The 20834-nt window shown below is 42.1% G+C and overlaps 1 protein-coding gene and 1 pseudogene across 2 annotated transcripts; both read left to right on the top strand.

Moving 5' to 3' along the window:
- The first annotated feature begins 11306 nt into the window (after positions 1 to 11306).
- LOC146390425 (polymeric immunoglobulin receptor-like) lies at positions 11307 to 16373 on the top strand (annotated as a pseudogene).
- Position 16374: 1 nt separating this feature from the next.
- LOC146390424 (zinc finger BED domain-containing protein 4-like) lies at positions 16375 to 18034 on the top strand. Of its 2 annotated transcripts, XM_084923465.1 has the most exons (3): positions 16375 to 16603; positions 16869 to 17218; positions 17624 to 18034. In XM_084923465.1, exons 1-3 carry the CDS (start codon positions 16375 to 16377, stop codon positions 18032 to 18034), a joined length of 990 nt encoding a protein of 329 aa, XP_084779591.1. The 2 variants fall into 2 exon arrangements, with proteins under 2 accessions (XP_084779591.1, XP_084779592.1); XM_084923466.1 differs by lacking the exon at positions 16375 to 16603 and having other exon boundaries at positions 17055 to 17479.
- The last annotated feature ends 2800 nt before the right edge of the window (positions 18035 to 20834 follow it).

Below are 20834 nucleotides of genomic sequence, written 5' to 3'. Positions count from 1 at the left end.
TTAAGCACCGGTTTGAGCACCGTTTAAGCACTGGCACCGTTTCAAAAGTACCGGTTTGGCACCGGTATCGGATAAAACCTAAACGATACCCATCCCTAGTCATGACAGAAGCTAATATTTCTGTACTAACATCGTTTAAACAGTAACAGCTTTACTACAATATAAGCTGACGTTTACACCGTAACTTTAAGCTAGCACCATAAAGACGGTAAAACACGTAATAATATCTACAAATGCATCTTAAAGCTGTTATATTAGCACTCGCTGTATTACTGACATAGCCACATTAACATTATTGACACTCGCTGACTTTTAATAGTCATTCTATAAATGCTGTCCGTTTAAACGGTCTTACCTGTACACACTGCTGTATCCACCGGATTCCAGCCAGAGTGGATTCTGGAGTCTTCCCACGCTCCTGTTAGTGATCCTCCATCTGGATGGATGATAACAACCTTCTGAACAATCTAGCAGGAGATGGCCCATATCTATGGGACTGATTTGTGCTAATAACGTCCATTGTATGGACTGATAACAGCCGAAGCGGGTGAATAAAGTCACCCAGTCGCTAGCTGTGCCATTACCCAGCATACATCACTCCCTCCATCAATGCGATACAAAAGTAATAGCCTATAATTAATTTATCTGCTGTATCTGCTGTTTCTCAGGTAGTTGTTTAATTATATAATTTATTGTGTTCTGTATACGTCACTACAATGTGATTTTGGAAATATATAAATATACGGACAACAGGCTCTTCCGCGGGAATCTCTTGTCGTCAACGTTTAGGGAGCTCTATAGTATTGTAACGTTCGCAAGAACGTTACAATACCCAGCAATAAGTTCCTCGTCCCCGAGGGAACAACACAGTCTCTGAGGGTGTTAAATGCCTGCTGACAGTCCTGGGTCCAGATGAAGTCACGGTCCTTCTGCAGCAGGCGGAAGAGTGGTGCAGCTATAGAGGAAAAGCCCTTCACAAACCTCCTGTAATAAGACGCCAGTCCTAGGAAGCTTTTGAGCTGTTTCTGGTCCGCTGGTGTGGGCCACTCAGTAATGGTGTGAATTTTTTCAAAGTGCTGATGCCCTCATGACCCAGCTTGTGGCCCAGAAACTCCACCTCCCTCCTCATGAAGTGGCACTTGTCGGGGTGCAGCTTCAGTCCTGCAGCTGCCACCCTCCCCAACACTTGTCTCAGGGCATCCAGGGCAGCATCAAAGGAGCTCCTGTGTGCTAGAAGATCATCCAGGTAGATCAGACACCGTTGCCGTGGGACGCCAGCCAGCACACTGTCCATAAGCCTCTCGAAGGTAGCAGGAGCGTTGCAAAGACCAAAGCTCAGGACTTTGAACTGCCATAGTCCCCTGTTAGTGCAGAAGGCTGTCTTCGGTCTGGATTCAGGGGACAGTGGCACCTGCCAGTAGCCACTCCGCAGGTCCAGGGTGGAGAACCAGGAGGATCCGGCTACTAAATCGAGAGACTCGTCAATCCTGGGAAGGGGGTAAGAGTCTTTTTTCGTCACTTTGTTGAGTGGTCTGTAGTCCACACAGAAACGCATCCTTGGGCTGTTTTTCTTAGGCACCATCACCACAGCGCAGGCCCACGGGCTATCAGATGGCTCTATGATGCCCGCCTTCATCATTTCACACAACTCTCTGTCGGCAGGCGGCGGGGGCGCACTTTAATAGGCTGGGCATCCCCGGTCTCAATGACGTGCTCTACCAAGTGTGTCAAGCCAACATCACTTTCTTTCAGGGCAAAAATGTCACTAAACTCTCTTAGTACCTGTCATAGACTCTCTTGCTGCTGTGGAGTCAGCCCCTCACAGTTCTTTGACCAGATGCTCCTCACTGCTGAGAGCCTCTCCTCCTCCCCCGCTTGCTGTTCTGCTGGCGGGTCTGCGGGGGTCTCCGAGGTGGAGGTGGACGCCGCGGCAGATGCTGGGCAGACCGGGGGAGGAATAAGCTGCACCTTCTTCCCGTCAGGGAGTATGAGGAAGCCTTTGCCTAAGTCCAGTACACCACCAATGGCTCGCAAAAAATCCAGCCCAAGGATGCAGGCGTCCTGCACGTCAGCCACCCAGGCAGCATAAGGCACACCGAGGTCCCCCACCTTAAACTGGAACACTCCCCTCCCTCTAATTGGGGCCAGATCACCGGTCACAGTCTTAAGTCGCACATTAGTTGGTTGCACAGCAGCTCCGGTTGGGACGACATCGGGTCGGACCAGCGTTGCATTGGACCCCGTGTCCAGAAGGGCCATACAGGACACCCCCGCAATCATCACTGGAACATGGCAAAAGTCGCCAACCTGGGTCCAGCCCACAGCGATGACCGCACCGGGTGGAAATGGCGGTGGTGTGGGGATGTCGTTCTCCCTGGCCCGTGTACTCCCACCTACACGGGCCCGTGGGCGTTTCCCTGAACCGCTGCAAGCTTGGGGCACTGCCTGATGAGGTGTCCGACTTGTCCACATCTCCAGCAGCTCTGTGGTCGGTGGCGTGGGCCAGCCCGAGGGGAAGGCGACTGCAGAGAAGCCGTCTGAAGCAAACTGCACAGGCCCGCTGGCATCTCCATCTGCTCCACAGGTGCTGACATAGCCCTCACCACATGTGTGTCATCAGTGCCCCCAGAGGATCCTGCAAGCCTCTCCCTCTCCAACGCTAGCTCCAGGGCTGCACTGAGTGTGGCCGGTCAAGCAAGCTGAGTTTGTATACGGAGCTCTTTAGGGCTCAGGGCCTGCAGGAACTGGTCCCGAGCTAACTCCGCCTGCACTGATGGTGGCATGCTGTCATACGGCCTCCGGCAAAGACACTCGACTTCATGGGCCAAAATGCGAAGGGGCTCTCCTGGCAATCTGCGTCTGTTGTGGAACTCCGACCTCAGCAGCACTGGTTGGTTATACTGCCCGAAACGTCTCTGAAGTGCCCCAACCAGAGCATTATAATCTCCCCTTTGCTCCTCGGTCAGCAGCAGCAGGCATGCAGCTGCATCCTCACACAGGCACAAAGCCAATTGGAGAGCTTTATGTTCCTCAGACCAGCCAGCTGCAACAGCTAACAGCTCAAACTGTGCAATAAACACTTCCCATGGCGTTTTTATATTCGCCGCAGCTTGCTGGGCGCCGCCATGTTTGTTTACATCATGTGACGGCGCGCCAAGCGAGGTCGACTCCCTCCCACCGGAATCGCGGCCACTGTGCGAAAAGTTCCCGAGCCTAGTCAAACCTGGAGAAAATCCAGCCGCAGCGCCGTTTCCCTCACTCTATGGGCAGGCGAGCACGGACGAACCTCCCTCTCCTCCGTCTCCTTATTAATGTTGTCCGGCAACATCCTCGTGTCTCGTGACGGTCAGCGTCGCCAGCAACAGGGTGTCGGGCGATTTTGGTGTTTTTTTTTTTTTTCTTTCTTTCTTCACTTCTGACACCAGTGTATCTCAGTTTGTCCGTTTATTCGGTAACACAGGCAAACGGGCCGTTAACTCCGGGGAGAGTGCCCTCGTACAACACCTCACTTGAGCCCCGCACAGTCACACAACAAGGACCCCCCTCTCCTTCCTGCACACATTAACTCCCTTTTTCCTGTAGCACAACCAAACATGTATCTTAAAGAAATAACAACAGTGTGCAGAGATAACCAACATGTCACTGTAAAATAACATTTAACCATCGTTACAGTATTCAATGAGAGGACCCTGCACGTCGATAAGTGAAGCAGAGGAAGCCTGACCATGCGTCACACATTTGACGAGTTGGGAGTGAGAACGTGTTGTCCTGTCAGTGATCAGGTGATCAGACAAATTCCAACAACTGTAGCTTGCCTCCATCAGTGTGTGAATGTGAGAGTGAATGAATAGTGGAATTGTAAAGCGCTTTGTGTGCCTAGGAAAGCGCTATATAAATGAAATCCATTATTATTATTAACATCCCTGTTTTGTTTTCACTTCTCCATCACCTGTTTTCTGTTTACTTTAACTGAAGGACAAATATTAAAATGTTTGTAACCACAGCACTAAGTTATTTTCTGAGTTTTTCCTTAAATCTTCACTGCTCAATGAGCACAGAAATATTATGCGAGGTCCTGATTGCTGAACTTGATCAAAGATGTTAAAGCAAACAGGTGTGAATCAGGTGCAGCTTTTAGGATATTTGGAGTCTGAATCACTATCAGTTATTTCTCACATTTCCTCGCTTTTAAATTCATCAGTGATGTCAGTTTCAGAGTAAAATCACATCCTCCTTTTACTTCTAACTCCTAATCTGACTGATTCTGCTATTCTGGTGTTGGTATGCACCTTTAAAGAACCAAAGATGTGTCATGTGAGCAAAATAAAAACACATTAAGGAGTCTTGAAACTCTCCAACGGACATAATATGCTTAATGTGTCTAAGGAGGTGATGTTGGATGAGACAGAGTGAGAGAGAGGAGCAGACAAACTAGTTTAATTCTAGAAAATAATTTATTAGCAGGAAGATTAATGAAGACTTCATAACAAAGCTGAAGGCCTTTGTTGTCTGATCATGCACAGAGTGTTGGAGTTAAGGTTCTTTCAGAGGTGAGTTTTATATCCTGTTTCCCAGTTCACCATTAGGTTATTTCTGTTGTCCTCACTGAAACAGACAACATCTCTCGTCTTATGTTCCTACAAACATCTCTGTTAGGTCAGAGTGTTTTCTGTGTTATCCAACTGTCCAGGGTGCTGATGGACAGACAATAGGTTTTTAATTATTTAAGGTTTAACAAGAAAAACAATAACAGAAGTTTGATTTAAGCTTGTGACCTGTAAGCTACTGTGTGGGTGTCATGGTCCGGGCGAGTGCGGGGTTTTTCCACTCTGCATGGCTCCACCTTCAGGCGGAGACTCCAATCAGCCTTCACACCTGACTGCAATCAAGTCACCAGCCTTTAAGACGAGCACTTACACCAGATCTTCAGCTAACTTGCTTTAGTGCTAGGCTGCCATGCTCTTGTGATCCCTCAACAGTTGCATTTGTACTGTTTTCTCTCTGTCATAGTACCTGCCTGGCTGTCACGCTTCACAAGCTGGAATAATACGCATCTCTGTCTGGATGCTGGTTTTCTGCTATCAGGTTGCACTCCCTTCATCGAGGCCCTTCTGCTGCCTGCCTCCCTGCCAGGGCTGTTGCTCCAAGTATATTGTGGATTCTCTCTCTACCACTCCTCACCCGGACCCCCTGGACACCCTCTTTGCATGATGCCTTCCCCTGCAACACATAAGCCATAACCATCATAGTTTAATCAACCAGCTGTGATTCACAAGACTGCCACTTACTGCTTGTCTCTTCTCATTATAGTGACTCTGTGTACCTCCACCCAAGCCGCTGCCCCTTTTTCCCTCCCCAGGATCTACTTAAACTCTTGCATCTAGTCTGAGTTTCATTTTTCATAGTTTTGGCCTCACAGTTCATAACCTTCAGTTATCTGCATTGTAATTAAACTAGGCACTGTAAATAAAGCACTGTATTCACATCTGATAAGAGATTTTTTTAGTTATGTTTAAGTTGTAGCTTCATTTTAAATGTAATAGGAGCTTGTGGATTGGAGCCACCGCAAGAAGGAAAATTGAAACCATATGTGTAAAGAATGCCATGACATACATACTACCTCCTGTGTTAACAGACAAGTTAAACGGTTCTCTCTCTCTCTCTCTCTCTCTCACTCTCCTTTTAAGGAAATGTTTAAGTTTCTATACATACCAAGCTACCTCCTGTTTCAGCAGATAAGCGAACAGTTTTTCTCTTTTTATGGAAATGTTTTTGTATTCTGAACATGACACTCCTACTTCTTTGTAAGCTTGCTTGGTATAAATAAAGAATGCTCTGAAAGCCCTGGGCGGTTTTTCTGTCACATCTGTTGTGCGCACTTTGAAAGCAGAGCAGATCGGACCGTGACCGCCCATGCGCATGTAAAAATTAGATATCTGAGTGTGACTTCATTTGCCTTTCTAATAATTTTCTCTTCACAACATCAGTGTGCCTCTGTGTCTGCATTTGAGTCCACACACACAGCCCGGCCCTCTCGGCCGCAAGAGTGGGGTTACGATTATCTCTTTATGATCTTTTTAGTTTTGCTGCATTAAGTATCAATACAAAGTAGGTTGAATAAAAATATTATTCGTGACATTTGAAGAATTACAGATTCTCTAAAATTGAAAGTCCTCAGTTAGATTTCATCCAGCGTCAGTGTTTGTAGCATCTACGTTTCAAAAGGAGGGAAACATTAGCTTTTTTTTTTTTTATTTTATTTTATGAAAAACATTTTTCATGTTTCAGTTAATGTCCCTTAAATACTTGAAATTTTCTGTATGTAGTGATGCTGTTGTTGTTGTGCTGATCCTCCTATATAAAACATAACACTGTTGATGTTGAGTCTTCAAGCAGGAACATCAGGACATTTCTCTTAATGAACTCTGAATCTGTCTCCACAGATGATTTGTGTCCTGCAGGCAGCATCATAAAACTTGAGTTGGACCATCATGTCTCATGTGTTCCAGGTCTCAGTTTTTATCATGTAGTTCAAAGTTCAGACTGGATTCAAAATAAGAATAAAAGTGAAGCATCAGGAACAAACAGATTCAACCGTCCAATCAGAGAGGCAGAAAACTGAAGCTAATTTTATGCTCGATTTCAGGATCTGCAGGACTTCCTTTGACAGTTTTTGTTCCTCCTGAGCTCTTAGTTCTTAGTTCCCTGTTCATTGATGGTAAAATTTCTAACGGGTAAAACACCAGTTCTGTGCTTTATGTGAAGTGGACAACACTTTAACAAATCTTTTAAAATCTCACCATATATTGTCAACAACATAGATTTCTTTGACTAAAATGGACATTTCTAATAATGATCTATCCACTTGACCTTCATATTGTCCCTCCAGATCAAAAGTCACAGCAAAAGCTTTGTTTTAAAGGCCTTATGTGCTGTGAGCCTCGGCAGCCACGAGCTTAAAAAGACTGGCCTGAATTGCTTCAAAGGTGTAACTCATCTGCTTTGGATAATCAACGTTGAGGGCATACAGAAGGCCAAAGAGGTATGCCAGGGGTGTAGAGAGGTCTGGAATGTTATGTAGCACGATGTCCCCTTCCAACACAACTGCATGTTCTCGCACAGACGTATCGTCATCTTGTAGGATGGTGAGGATGGCAACAGATGCAACGTTCAACACTGGTTCCAAAATGTCAGTGTCCTGAAGAAAAGTAAAAGATGAATTATTGAAAGCTAAGAAAACTAAAGACAAAATACATTTCTACATGTTTTAACTTAAACCTCAATACCATGCTGGTCATTTGACTCATGGAGGTTTTAAAGAGAAAAAGCTTATTTTTCTTTAATTATTGACAGAGTAGCTTTCACCCACCAACCTTGTGATGAGTTTTGTACAAAAACATTTTCTGTTATGGAACACCCACTAACAATGCTCAGCTGCTCCTCAGCAAAAAAACGAACTGCTGTCTTTCGGTGGGACTCAATGTCAGATGTCTAAAGAGTATTCAGTAGAAAACAAGCATTGCAATTAGTATAGTAATGTGGTGTACTTATAAGCAATGCAAAACCAGAAATCTTTTATAGTAATGAAAATTAAGCATAGATCAGACTCAGCAACATGTAAAACTAAAAAAACAACAACAAAAAAACAACTACACTGCAACTATGTTAACAATTTTACTTTACATTTACAAATTAAAATTCTGTTAAATCAAATACTGCCAAATAATAACATAAAGCAATGACTGCTGACATTCATTTTACTGACACATGTCCACTAATGTGTTTTGGCTGAAGCCAACATCTTTTTCTGCTTCTGTTATGAGAAAAGTATACTCATTCTCTCGTAAAACTGTCAGGCAAAGGAGCACTTCACTCACCTGTTCAACAAGGTTATCCAGGAGGTCTTCCATCTTCTCACCAAAAGCTCCCTTCTTGCAATTCGTCAGATATCTAAATGAGACAATCAACAAAATTTTGTCATTTATTCAGCACAGAAAAATTCCAGGGTAGCTGGCTTGTACCTTCTGCACCATGTTAAATGCCTGACCGTGTTATCAACAGCAAAACCTACTTCATTAGACTATTGGGATTGAAATCTCCTGATATGAAAACACAACACGGCAACACGTTCTCACTCCCAAAGCGTAACATTTTACGCTAGGTGACAAATCGTCAACATATTACGTTTTCGGCTACCCACCACGTTCCTAAATGACGACCTCGGAAAATGAGGAAATATGAGAACCGTATGGACTCAATCTACACATGTTCGCTCTTTTTCTTCAAATCGCTTAGAAACACGCTATTTAACATCATTAAAGTCCTGGTTAACATCAGGAAAAAGGTTATGGTTAGGGCTAGGGATAAGGTTAGGTTTAGGGCTGGAATACAGGGCTGGAACGTCTATTACCGCGGGACCGTCATTGCACTGGATTTCAGCCATAACCCGCCGCGTACCATAAGAACACCGAAGGTCTCCTTTCGCGTTCCTCAGGAACGCCGCGGGACGTGACAAAACGTCGGCATGTTACGCCTCGGGAGTGAGAACGGGCTGCACTATATATCCTAACCCCCCTATTTTTTACCAATATCGACTCTGCAGTCCTACTTGCTTAAAATCTAATTCTAACAGCCATTATGGGATAAAACATCCACATATAACATACAGAAGGAATCCCAAAACCAGAGACAACACGAAAAAATCTATGTAGGCAATCATATTAACTCATACATGGCACTATTCTACTATGTCAGGTATACAATTCATAGCAAATGCAAACTTGAATTCAAACATTTGTGTTTATTACTATAATAAAAATACAATAACTACAATAAACACCACCTGCTGCAGTGCCTTGTGGTCAGCAACAGGGCAGTTCCCATACCATGCTTTGACACAGTTGGTCAGGATGCTCTCTATTGCACAGCGGTAGAAGTTACCCAGTATGTCAACAGACAGGTGTTTCTTCTTCAGTGTCCTCAAGAAAAACAGGCACTGATGGGCCTTCTTGACCAGGCTGGAGGTGTTAGTTGACCAGGACAGATTCTCAGAGTCCCTAAGAACCTGAAGCTGGAGACCCATTCAACAGCTGTGCCATTTATGTAGATGGGGGCATGGGTGTCTCTCTTCTCTTTCCTGAAGTCCACAGTGAGCTTGCAACTTCTTTCGGTGCTTTGCTACTGGAAACTGAATTTCCCGGAGGAACCCACCCGAGGGATTAATAAAGTTTCATCTAATCTCTTTTGATTTTTGGATTAAACTGCTGATTCTGTTCTTGTTCTAACACTGACTCTTACAAATTTCATCATTTAGAGCAGTGACTGTAGAAAACATTTTCTTTAGTCACTTATTTTAATATAAACATGTTACTTTGAAGGACGATTCACACTTCCTGCTACATTGCTATTGTTTTAGCGACAAACCTCTGCATCGACTGTGGGTTTTGAGGCTAAAAGGTGTAGTTGCAGAGTCATGAATCACATGACCTCATCTGTGTGTTGCCTTCAAGGACCCCTGCCACATGTGGACATCAGAACTACAAAGCAGCACAATGTAGATCATCTGTGCTGCAGTGAACAACAGATGGAATATTTCAGCGAGCAAAATGTGTTGGAGTTACAGAGACTTGAGCACTTCTAAACAAACACCGCAATAATAACAGCTAACAAAATAACAACTGAATACTTACATTGGTTTGGAGCACTCTCTGCTTTTAAGCAAAAACAAAACCATAAAAACACCAACCCTAACCTATTGGTGGAAAAGTGTACCATGTCGACCAACCAAAAAATGATATGGCAACATAGCATTTGGTTGTTTAGGAAGTTTTAGGAGTGACAGTGGCGAGAGAGCAAAAGAGAGAGAGAGGGAGTAAGGGTCACTGATCCTTATAAGAGGAGGGTCAATATACCCCAGACTGCTGCTTTCCTGTCTGTCATTTGTGTGTCTTTACTGTTTGTGCTTTAAGGCTCTCCACCCCAGGGTTGCTACGCTTTACTTTGGGCGCTTCCTATGTGTTATTCTTGCTGTAAATGCACTGATTTGCTGTTCATATGACACTGTTTAATAAACTCTGTTCTAAGAATTCTACTATTTTCCAGAGGATTTTTTTTTAGTTATTTGATTTTAATTGGATCCAAAAAGCTGATCCTCCACAATGTTGGTGGGATAAGGTTATCATATTGGCTTTAAAGCTTGCAACCCAACAGGAGCACAGGGTGACATATGGGGGATGTGAAGCAAGGAAGAAGGCCATTAAGGTTGAGCAAGTTAAAGCAGGTAACAACATAAGATATGCAGAGGCTAGTCGGGTTTGACTCAGGTAGAGAGAACAGATACTGCAGTAACAGTGGAAAAGATTATGTTATTCATTGCAGATCAAGTAAAATACAAGAATAACCCAAAATGATTCAACATGACTCAGAGCACCTGGCGGTGAGTTAATGAATTACATCAAGTAAATCCTGTAAGGCATTAGGCCTGGCAAGGTGTTGACTAATTGAGGGGTGTTGTTAGTATGATAGTGTGAAACCTGAGGCCCAGCAGCTGCAGCATGGATTGGAATGTCATGTAAAACCTGAAGAGCTACTATTGTGAGACCAGCAAGGCATCGCAAAAGAAAGCATTTAAATCCCTGGAGTTACGCCAACTGGGACACTTTCAGATATGTACAGGGTTTTTTATTAGTAGTTATAAAAAGGTGTCTTAACCACACATAAGACTGGAAACCTCACGGTAAAAATGTAAACCTTTATCGGTTCCATACCTGCCATGAACCCTGGGAGTTGCCAGGGATTAGAACACTTAAATAAAATGAGGGGATGATTGGACTACACCACCAGTTCCCGCTGAAGGGGTTGGAATGTGTTTTCTTTAGTTAAACTAGCTCTTGTATTAAACTAAATATTTGAATTTAAAGTTTAGGATCTTTTTTGATTTTATTTTATTTTTATTTTTGTGTCAGTTATGTTTGTTAAGTTTAAGTTTGCTGAGTTCAGTTTTGTTTCTTTGACCTCTGTTATGAGTGCAAAAGTCTTTTTTTAAATATAACTTTTTGGGTTGAAAAGAAATCCATCAATTATTTAAAAAAAACCATTCGTTTTTCTAATGCTTCCTGTTGCTATATGTGTTGTGTGGCCATCACAACACATCATCATCCTCACCTAAACATGATCTAAAAAGTTGAAGGAAGTGATAAAAAGGAAACATTAAGTAACTTCAGTTTTCTGATGATCTGACAGAGTGAAGAGTCAGATGCTGTTTTTCTGAAGTTTAACAACTTTTCAGCATCAGGATCAAAGTCAGAATGAAAATCCTCCATTTTCTCTTCTTCTGCTTCTTGTCAGGTGAGGACTGATGATATTAATTTTGATCTGTAAAAACATATTTATATACACTATATAACATTGTAATTATCCATCTTTTTTATTTTATTATCATTATTTTTTTCATCTGAAAGATGCAGCTGTGCTCATCAAGGCAAAACCCACCATTTGGTCTCCAGCTGAAGGAGGAAATGCTTCCCTTAGATGCCCTTTAACTTTATCTGGAAGCACAAAGTTCTTCTGTGAGGAAAAATGTGAGCGAGCAGAAGATATCCTCATTAAAACAGATGGAAGGAAAGCTCAGAGTGGGAGATACAGCATTAATTATAAAGATGGATCTCCGTCTGTGACCTTCACACACATGATCAAGTCTGACTCAGGAATGTACAGGTGTGGTTTGGGAAACTCTTCTGTTCCAGCTTCATACTTAGATGGTGAGGTCATACTAAAAGTCACTCGAGTCAAAAAGAGAGATCCCCCAACTACCTCTCATTTAGCAACATAGACCACTGTTAAAGCAAGTGCTTTAATAACATGTAGGAGTGGATTTTATAACTTTACTTTAATCACTTGAACTGAAATTCCAGCACCTCAGTACAAAGCCTATAACAGAATGGAATAATTTATGGACTTACTATGAGTACTCTGTACTTGAAGTTCATAATATGAAGGTAACATTTTGCAATAAATATTGTAAAACAAAAAGCATTTATTCTGAGGGGGATCAGGTGTGTTTTTTGGATTTGACTTATTTGATATGAACTGATAAATGTGTTTATTTAATCCAGGAAATATAATCATGATATAGAAGCTTACAGGTTCAGTTCAGACTGATTAATGTTCTTCTGTTTCACAGATCTGGGTAAAATGGTTGGTTTTTATCGCACAGTAACTGAGGGAGAAAACACCACATTAGTATGTTCCAATACTGTGTATGGACACAGGAAGTTCTTTTGTAAGAATGAGTGTAAGAATGAAGGGGAGAACCTCATTGACACAACTAATAACAAATCTGAGAGTGGAAGATACAGCATTGAATATAGACCAGGAACCACATTTGGACGGTATATGACCATCACACAGCTGACCAAGTCAGACACAGGACAGTACAGGTGTGGTTATGGAAACCCTCTGTCTCCTGATTCATACGGCAGTGATGATGTTGTTGTCATTGATGGTAAGTTTCTTTTCTAAATAGTAAAAAAATAAATAAAGATCATGTTTTATTTTCCTTGAAATACCAATATTAATACTAATAATAATAATAACAGAGGATAGCAACTCAGGAATTAAATTAAACAAAATTAGAACAACAATAAAAAAAAAAAAAAGCTAAACAGCAAATTTTGGTGATTTTGAGGTGAGATTGTTGTTACTGCTGGAGATCAACTGATAATGCATTCCTCTGTTCACTCACAAATGAAAACCGTATTTCTCGCTGCATTTTATGTTTGATAAAAATGTGTATTTGCCCATGTGATAACATGGTTATTATTAGACTGCATTTGTCTGTATCACTATTGATTTTGATTTGTGTATTTTTTTGCATCGAAAACACCTGCTTCCACGCCACAAACAACAACAGCAACACAGAGTGAAAGTGTCACTGCAAGAGTCTCTACACATTGTCCTGACTCCTCCTGGCTTCTGCTTGTGCGTGCGTCCTTGGATGGTGTTTTGCTGATGGCTGTTTTCCTCATGCTCTTCTACATTAGTAAGACAAGGAGGAACTTTGGACTGAACACCACAGAAAATGACACAAACATGGAGGTGAGTTTGTGTCACTTGTTTTCTGTCTGTTGTTGCAGGTCTCAGTGAGTGTTGTTCATGGATTTATCACTTCCAGGCTGGACTACTGTAATTCATTATTATTAGGATGTCCAAAAAACTCGCTGAAAAGCCTTCAGCTAATCCAAAATGCTGCAGCAAGAGTGCTGACAGGGACTAGAAAGAGAGAGCATATTTCTCCTGTTTTGGCTTCCCTTCATTGGCTTCCTGTTAAATCCAGAATTGAATTCAAAATCCTGCTCCTCACATACAAGGTCTTAAATAATCAGGCCCCATCTTATCTTAATGACCTTGTAGTACCATATCACCCTATTAGAGCACTTCCCTCTCGCACTGCAGGCCTACTTGTTGTTCCTAGAGTATTTAAAAGTAGAATGGGAGGGAGAGCCTTCAGTTTTCAGGCCCCTCTTCTGTGGAACCAGCTTCCAGTTTGGATTCGGGAGACAGACACTATCTCTACTTTTAAGATTAGGCTTAAAACTTTACTTTTTGCACAAGCTTTGAACCCTGCGGCTTTTAGTCAGGTGCGGCTTTTCTATGGATTGTCCATGATTTTTGTGAAATCGTAAGACGATTTGTTTTGTTTGTTCCGCTGTTGTACGGCACTACATTGCCTGGCGGAAGGGCATGTGATCAGACACACAGTATCGGGGTTCAAGAGTGGTATGTTGGTCACATGTCCGTCCGCCAGGCAACGTAGTGCCGTACGAAGTAGCGCGAAGCATTCAGTGGGAGGCGTGGATGATGAGCGGCGATAAACTTGCGAAAAGCAAGTTATGCCCAACTCCACCAGTGGATTCTGACAGCGTGGAAAAGTGTGAAAACATCCACGATCACCAACGGATTTCGAGGGGCTGGACTGCTGCATGATGGAGAGGAGGACACCGCCACGGACCTTCTGAGGGTGTTTGACTCCAACACTGACAACGAGGATTTCTTTGGTTTTGAAAGTGACAACGAAGGAGAGAAGCGGAGAGTGGATGACGAAGCCATCCTGAGCCTGTTCGTATCCGACACTGGAGAAGAGGACTTTGGTGGTTTTAGTGCGCAGGAAGAAGAGAAAGATGGTGGTGAATGACTGACTTTTCTTCTTGTTAAAGCCGTGTCACTGCACCTGAGCCTAAAAGGTAGGCCGAATCTATTTTTCTGGTGTGCTGTAGGTTATTGTTATGTACTACATTTGTTACTCATTTATGAAGCACAGTACATGTTTCGTACTTGTAATTACCGGTACTTGTACATATACCTAAAAAGTTATGCAAATATGTACCCATAACTTGTTTTTCAAAATATTAATAAAAGGGATGTGTCTCCAAACAGCCATCTCTTTCCTGACAATTCGCTTTGTGCATATTCTCTTACATATGATAAGTCAACATTGAAACACCTGCGGCTTTTAGTCAGGTGCGGCTAATGTATGTACAAAACAGGATTTTCCCCTGATTTTAGCTTGTGCGGCTAATATTCGGGTGCGCTTTGTAGTCCGGAAAATACGGTAGTTAGGGCTGGACCAGGTGACCCTGAATCCTCCCTTAGTTATGCTGAAATAGACGTAGGCTGCCGGGGGATTCCCATGATGCATTGAGTTTTTCCTTTTCAGTCACCTTTCTCACTCACTATGTGTTAATAGACCTCTCTGCATTGAATCATATCTGTTATTAACCTCTGTCTCTCTTCCACAGCATGTCTTCCTTCTCTCACCCCAACCAGTCACAGCAGATGGCCCCGCCCCTCCCTGAGCCTGGTTCTGCCGGAGATTTCTTCCTGTTAAAAGGGAGTTTTTCCTTCCCACTGTGGCCAAAGTGCTTGCTCATAGGGGGTCATATGATTGTTGGGTTTTTCTCTGTATCTATGAAGCGCCTTGAGGCGACTTTTGTTGTGATTTGGCGCTATATAAATAAAATTGAATTGAATTGTTGATTCATGCTGTCAGTGTGACTTGAGACAAAGCAAACAATTGTTATATCAGACACTGACATTTTATATAGTTATGTAGGTATAACAGCATACGCCATATTTTACTGTCCATTCTGAAGTTATTCCACACTTCATCATTTCAGGGTGTCGCATCTTTAAGTGTGAAAGAACCATTAGTCCTGTTTCCTGACACTGCAGTACATGTATGCTGCTCTTGTAACACTTCTGGAGTCGTTACAGTATACTAGGACCAGTTAGGTTCGACTACTAGAGTAGTAATGAGTGTAGCGTGTGATAAAGACCACAGAGCAGAAAATACGTTTAAATTGCCGGCTTATTATTTTGTAAAAACAGAGAATAGACAGTTGACACACATTACAAAAAACATTCAACACCACATTTAAGGAAAACAAGATATTTCCTTTCTCCTTTTTAGTCAAAGGAGCTTGCAAAGAAAAGCGTCTGGACTTCTTTAAGTTGCTTTAAGACGTTTCACCTCTCATCCGAGAAGCTTCTTCAGTTCTAAGGTCAAATGGTGGGGAGTAGGGCTGCTCAATTAATCGAATTTTAATCACGATTACGATCTGGGCTTTTAACGATCATTAAAAATGACTGAGCCGATTATTAGCACCTCCCTCGTGCTTTACTCTCGCGAGGTGGCAAATCGAGCGCACCTCTCTGTGTTTCGAACATGCATCACATCAATTAAGAGTACCTGAGGAAAGCTAAGCAGACGTTATTTGGAGAGGAGAGGATAATGGCTGCTAAAGAAAGAATGCCGTTGGTTGAAAAGCGAGGTAAAACTACTTCAGTGGTGTGGAAACATTATGGGTTCGCGGAGTCCGACGTGGATCAAGTCGATAGTGTGTAAACTTTGCTACGGTGTTGTAGCTGCACCACAGGGCAACACTACAAATTTATTCAATCATTTGAAGACCGCTCACAAAGTGACATACGATCAAACAATGAAGGAGCATAGAGAAAAACCCTCAACAACACATGCTTCATCCTCACAGACCTCCATTCACGCTACCATGTACAACGCGACTAAATATCCCACCAGCTCCCAGAGACACAAGGAGATAACAAACGCGGTAACGTTTTTCCTCGCCAAAGACCACTGCTCAATTAACACAGTGGACACCCCCGGCTTTAAGAAACTAATCAACACTTTGGACAAACGGTATAACTTGCCATCTCGTCACTATTTTAGTCGAGTGGCGATTCCCGCTTTATATGATGAGTGTCATGATGGTGTCGCAAAGGAAGTGGCTACAGCCCAATATTTTGTGGTCAAGCCGCACCATGGAGCCGTATTTGAGCCTCACGGTACATTTCATTGACATGGATTTCAACATGAAAACGAAATGTCTCCAGACATCATTTTTCCCAGAAGACCACACAGGGCAGAACATAGCTGCAGGTCTGAAACAAGCACTGGCTACGTGGGATCTGGAGGAGAGTAAACTCATCTGTATAACCACAGATAACGCTGCAAATGTCATACTGGCTGCACAACTGAATGGCTGGATGAGGCTCCAGTGCTTTGGGCACAGATTACATTTGGCCATAGGTGAGTAGGCCTAATTCCTACTGAATATGATGCATAATGTGATTTCTTTCAATAAGTATACAACATAATGCTTCAAATGAATATAATAAATAAAAAACGATTTAAATTCAGAGATACTTTTATTCATTCTCACAGTCATACACATTTTCTATGAATTATACAAACACATAAATAAACTACCATCACTTTTTCTTATTCACATTCACACTCAAGGAAATGACAATCATCCTGATAATGCTTGTTTATATTTTTTATGTTTTTATAGAAAGAGCCATGAAAGATCACAGGATTGAGCGTGCAGTGGGGGTCTGCAAAAAGGTGGTCAGCACCTTTTCATTCAGTTGGAAAAAAAAGAGAGAGCTGAAAAAGGCACAGATAGACCTCAAACTGCCAGACCACTCCTTAAAGACTGAATGTCCAACCAGATGGGGATCTAGGCAGGCCATGGTTTCCAGAGTCCTTGAGCAGCAGAAGGCCATTGCCCATGGACTCTCCCAAGACAAAGGAACCAGGCACCTCATCCCCTCATGGCAGGACATTGATGTCCTGGAGGCCATCAACAAGACCTTGGGACCTCTGGTTGAATTCACTGATGCACTTTCTGGAGAGAAATATGTGAGTGTGTCTTTAATAAAACCAACACTCCACCTATTTAACAACTCAATCTTGGCTGAGCAAGATGATGACACAGACCTCTCAAAATGCATCAACAGGAGAATACTGGAGTACCTAAATGAAAAGTATGGTGACTCACCAACACAAGAGTTGCTTGACATGGCCACTGTCCTGGACCCAAGGTTCAAACTGAGATATGTAAGCGAGGTCAGCCAAGAGACAATAAAAGCCAGACTGACAATGGAAATGAAGTCCATCATGGTATTTATAAAGATACTAAACATCTATCTATCCATCTATCTATAGTAATTATTTAAGGATTGTATTTTAGAATGCCAAACCCGAGACAGATAAAACTGGTTCCGCATTCTGTGTTGCTGTCATTTTATATCTGTCCCATTAAAGGAGGCTGCAGTGATGGGGACACCCGTTGGTAACACAGAGGTTGCTGATGATGGTGCATCAAAACAAAAGAAGAGGAAAAAGGGCCTAAGCAGCTTCTTTAAGGCCCCTCGCAGCACAGCTCCAGGTGCAGAACATGCTCTTCAACTGGACCAGGCCATAGCTTTTGAGCTTCAGGCCTACCTCCAGGCAGGGACCCTGGACACAGAGGAAGACCCACTGGGGCGGTGGAAGCTATCACAGAACCTCTTCCCACGACTCTCCATCCTGGCAAAGAAATATCTTTGCATCCCAGCCACAAGTGCCTCATCAGAAAGGGTCTTTAGCACTGGTGGAAATGTTGTCAACTGCCTGCGTGCATCCCTGAAGCCTGATCATGTCAATAGGCTGGTGTTTTTGGCTAAAAACCTTTGAAAGGTTGCAGGAACCATGTTTTGTTGAGCCATTTTGAGATTGTATGGGACTCGGGCCTACTAGTTTTTATTTATTTCTTATAAAAAGGTACTACTTTCAGTGTTTAATTTTATTTTTGTTCAGGCAGCAACTTTAGTTGACATACCTCAATGTCAGTTTGATGCAATTGTGCATTGTGTGGCTACACAGCTTGCCTTGATGTTTGGTTATTTGTATGCATAAATATTATGCAGTAGTTTGAAGTTCACTAAACATTAATGTTTACATTTTTTATATTGCAAACATTTGCACGGTTATCAGAATTTGCACATTATTTTATATTATTTTTTGACAGTCTTTAAAGCAATTATTCAATGCATTGTTATTGTTAAATAAATATCGTGAAATAATCGTGATCTCAATTTCATTGAAAATAATCGTGATTATCATTTTTGCCATAATCGAGCAGCCCTAGTGGGGAGTCCCAGATTTAAACCTAGTGGGAGTATCCCCCCACAGAGGGACAAAAGGACCCCCTGATGATCCTCTAATCGCCTGAGCCAAGGTGTGAAACTGGGTGTGGGTCCCAATCAGCCAGGGTTTCGGGTGAGCTCATTGTGAAACCTGGCCCCACCTTATCATGCGAATTCCTGAGGTCAGATGGCCCAGGATGTGAGTGGGTGTTAAGGCGTCTGGGGAGGGAACTCAAAACTGGATTATAGATGGCAGACAGTTGGTGTCGTAAACCACCGCCTCTGTTCAAAGATGGTCGCTCACAGTGGACATAGATGGCTTCTTTCACTCCTCTTTCAAACCATCTGTCCTCTCTGTCCAAAATGTGAACATTGGCATCCTCGAAAGAGTGTCCTTTGTCCTTTAGATGCAGATGGACAGCTGAGTCTTGTCCTGTGGAGGTGGCTCTTCTGTGTTGTGCCATGCGCTTGTGAAGTGGCTGTTTGGTCTCTCCAATGTAGAGGTCTGGGCATTCCTCGCTGCACTGTACAGCATACACCACATTGTTAAGTCTTTTACAAACTTGTGAGTAAAGAACTGTCTGAATTATTAACTCAGTATTATAACGAAGGAATAGAAAGAGGAACAATGGGAAAGTCGTTTTATGTGTTTATTATATAGGAAAGGTGATAGAGAAGACATTAATAATTATAGACAATTAACAATAATGAATGTAGATTATAAAATTTTTGCTAAAATAATTATGACTAGACTAAGGATGTATTAGATACTATCATTGAAAAAGAACAAACATGTGCAATTAAGGGACGACTGATGTGGGATAATTTATGCATGTTAAGAGAAATTATTTATAATGGAAAGGATTCAGAGCTTTGCATCCTAGGCTTAGACCAAAGGAGGGCTTTTGATTCTGTTTCCCATTCCTATTTATGGCAAGTAATGAAAGCTTATAACTTCCCAGATCAATTTATTTCCATTATTCAATTGATTTATAAAATGTCCCTAGTGCGAGTTAAGGTAAATGGAAAGCTCTCATCCCCTTTCAGTGCTGAGTGCGGGGTTAAACAAGGATGTCCTTTAAGTGCTGCATTATATGTTCTTGCAATCAACCCTTTATTGAAAAAGATAAATAACGAATTAAGGGATACATCCTTGACAAATCCCATAAAATCACAGCCTTGGCGTATGCAGATGATGTGACGGTGTTAATTAGAAATCAAAATGAATTGTCATCAGTGATGGAGATATTACACCAATACGAACTGGCATCAGGTGCCAAGCTAAATCAAGATAAAACTGAAGGAGTGTGGCTCGGACGTCAAACCAGACAACCTAAAATGACAATCTCCCTATGTAGGGAGATAAAAATTTTGGGTATATGGATCGATAATACTGACTCTAGCTTACTAAACTGGAATAAGAAAGAAGATGAAATCAAAATAGAAATTATAAAATGGGAAATTAAAGATACAAACTATAAAACACGTATTAATATTGTAAAAACACACATAATTTCTAAACTTCTTTTCCTCGCCACAATACTTCCTCCTCCGAGGAAAACCGTAATGAAAATAAGTAAGATGTGCATTAAATTTATTTGGGGATCCAATCGTGAAGTCACCAAGAGAAAATTTATGTACAAGAGTAGGAAGCACAGGGGATTGGGAGCCGCAGACTTAGAGATTGTTTTGCGAATCCCATTTATTAAAAGTACTCACAGTGCAATTTCTCGGGGTGCCCCGTGGGTTCGAGGGAAGGAGGAATTGTGGAACAAAAAAAGAGGCAGAGCTAGAGCGGGCGTACCATACCACAGACTTATGTTTGGAGATTTATCAAGTCAATGGGAACAGTTTAGTCTAAATATTCTCCAAGATAATACGAAAAATATTTATAAAAAAATTTATGAAATTAAAAATGAAGGTGTAATTCAATATAAGTATGTAAATAAAGATGAGAATCTTTCGGTAGTTAAGAATATACAAGACAAATTGTTATCCGAAAACATGAGAGACGTGGTATGGCTCATCTCGCTTGGGCGCCTCCCTGTGACGGCAGTGGTTCAGTGGAGTTGTTTTGTTACCACTATGAAATGTCCTATGATAGATTGTAATGAAGATGAGACTTTAGAACATCTTCTATTGGACTGTTATAGGACAACTGAGATAAGGCAGAAGATGACAGAAATTGGTTATGATGTTGATGTTAATATTAAAGCAGTTAAATATGGTTTGTTTAAAGAAAAAATGGGTGAAGACAAAGGGAGACTCTTTTGGTTGATAATGTGTGTAATAAACACCCATATTTGGAAAACCCGTGCCAAAGGAGTGATAGAATAAAAGATGATAAG

Source organism: Perissodus microlepis, chromosome 3, assembly GCF_051167445.1.
Source record: "Perissodus microlepis isolate ML-2025 ecotype Zambia chromosome 3, ASM5116744v1, whole genome shotgun sequence".
Classification (NCBI taxonomy): Eukaryota; Metazoa; Chordata; class Actinopteri; order Cichliformes; family Cichlidae; genus Perissodus; species Perissodus microlepis.
The sequence above is the reverse complement of the archived record's forward strand: the minus strand, read 5'-3'. Positions and strand labels throughout refer to the sequence as shown.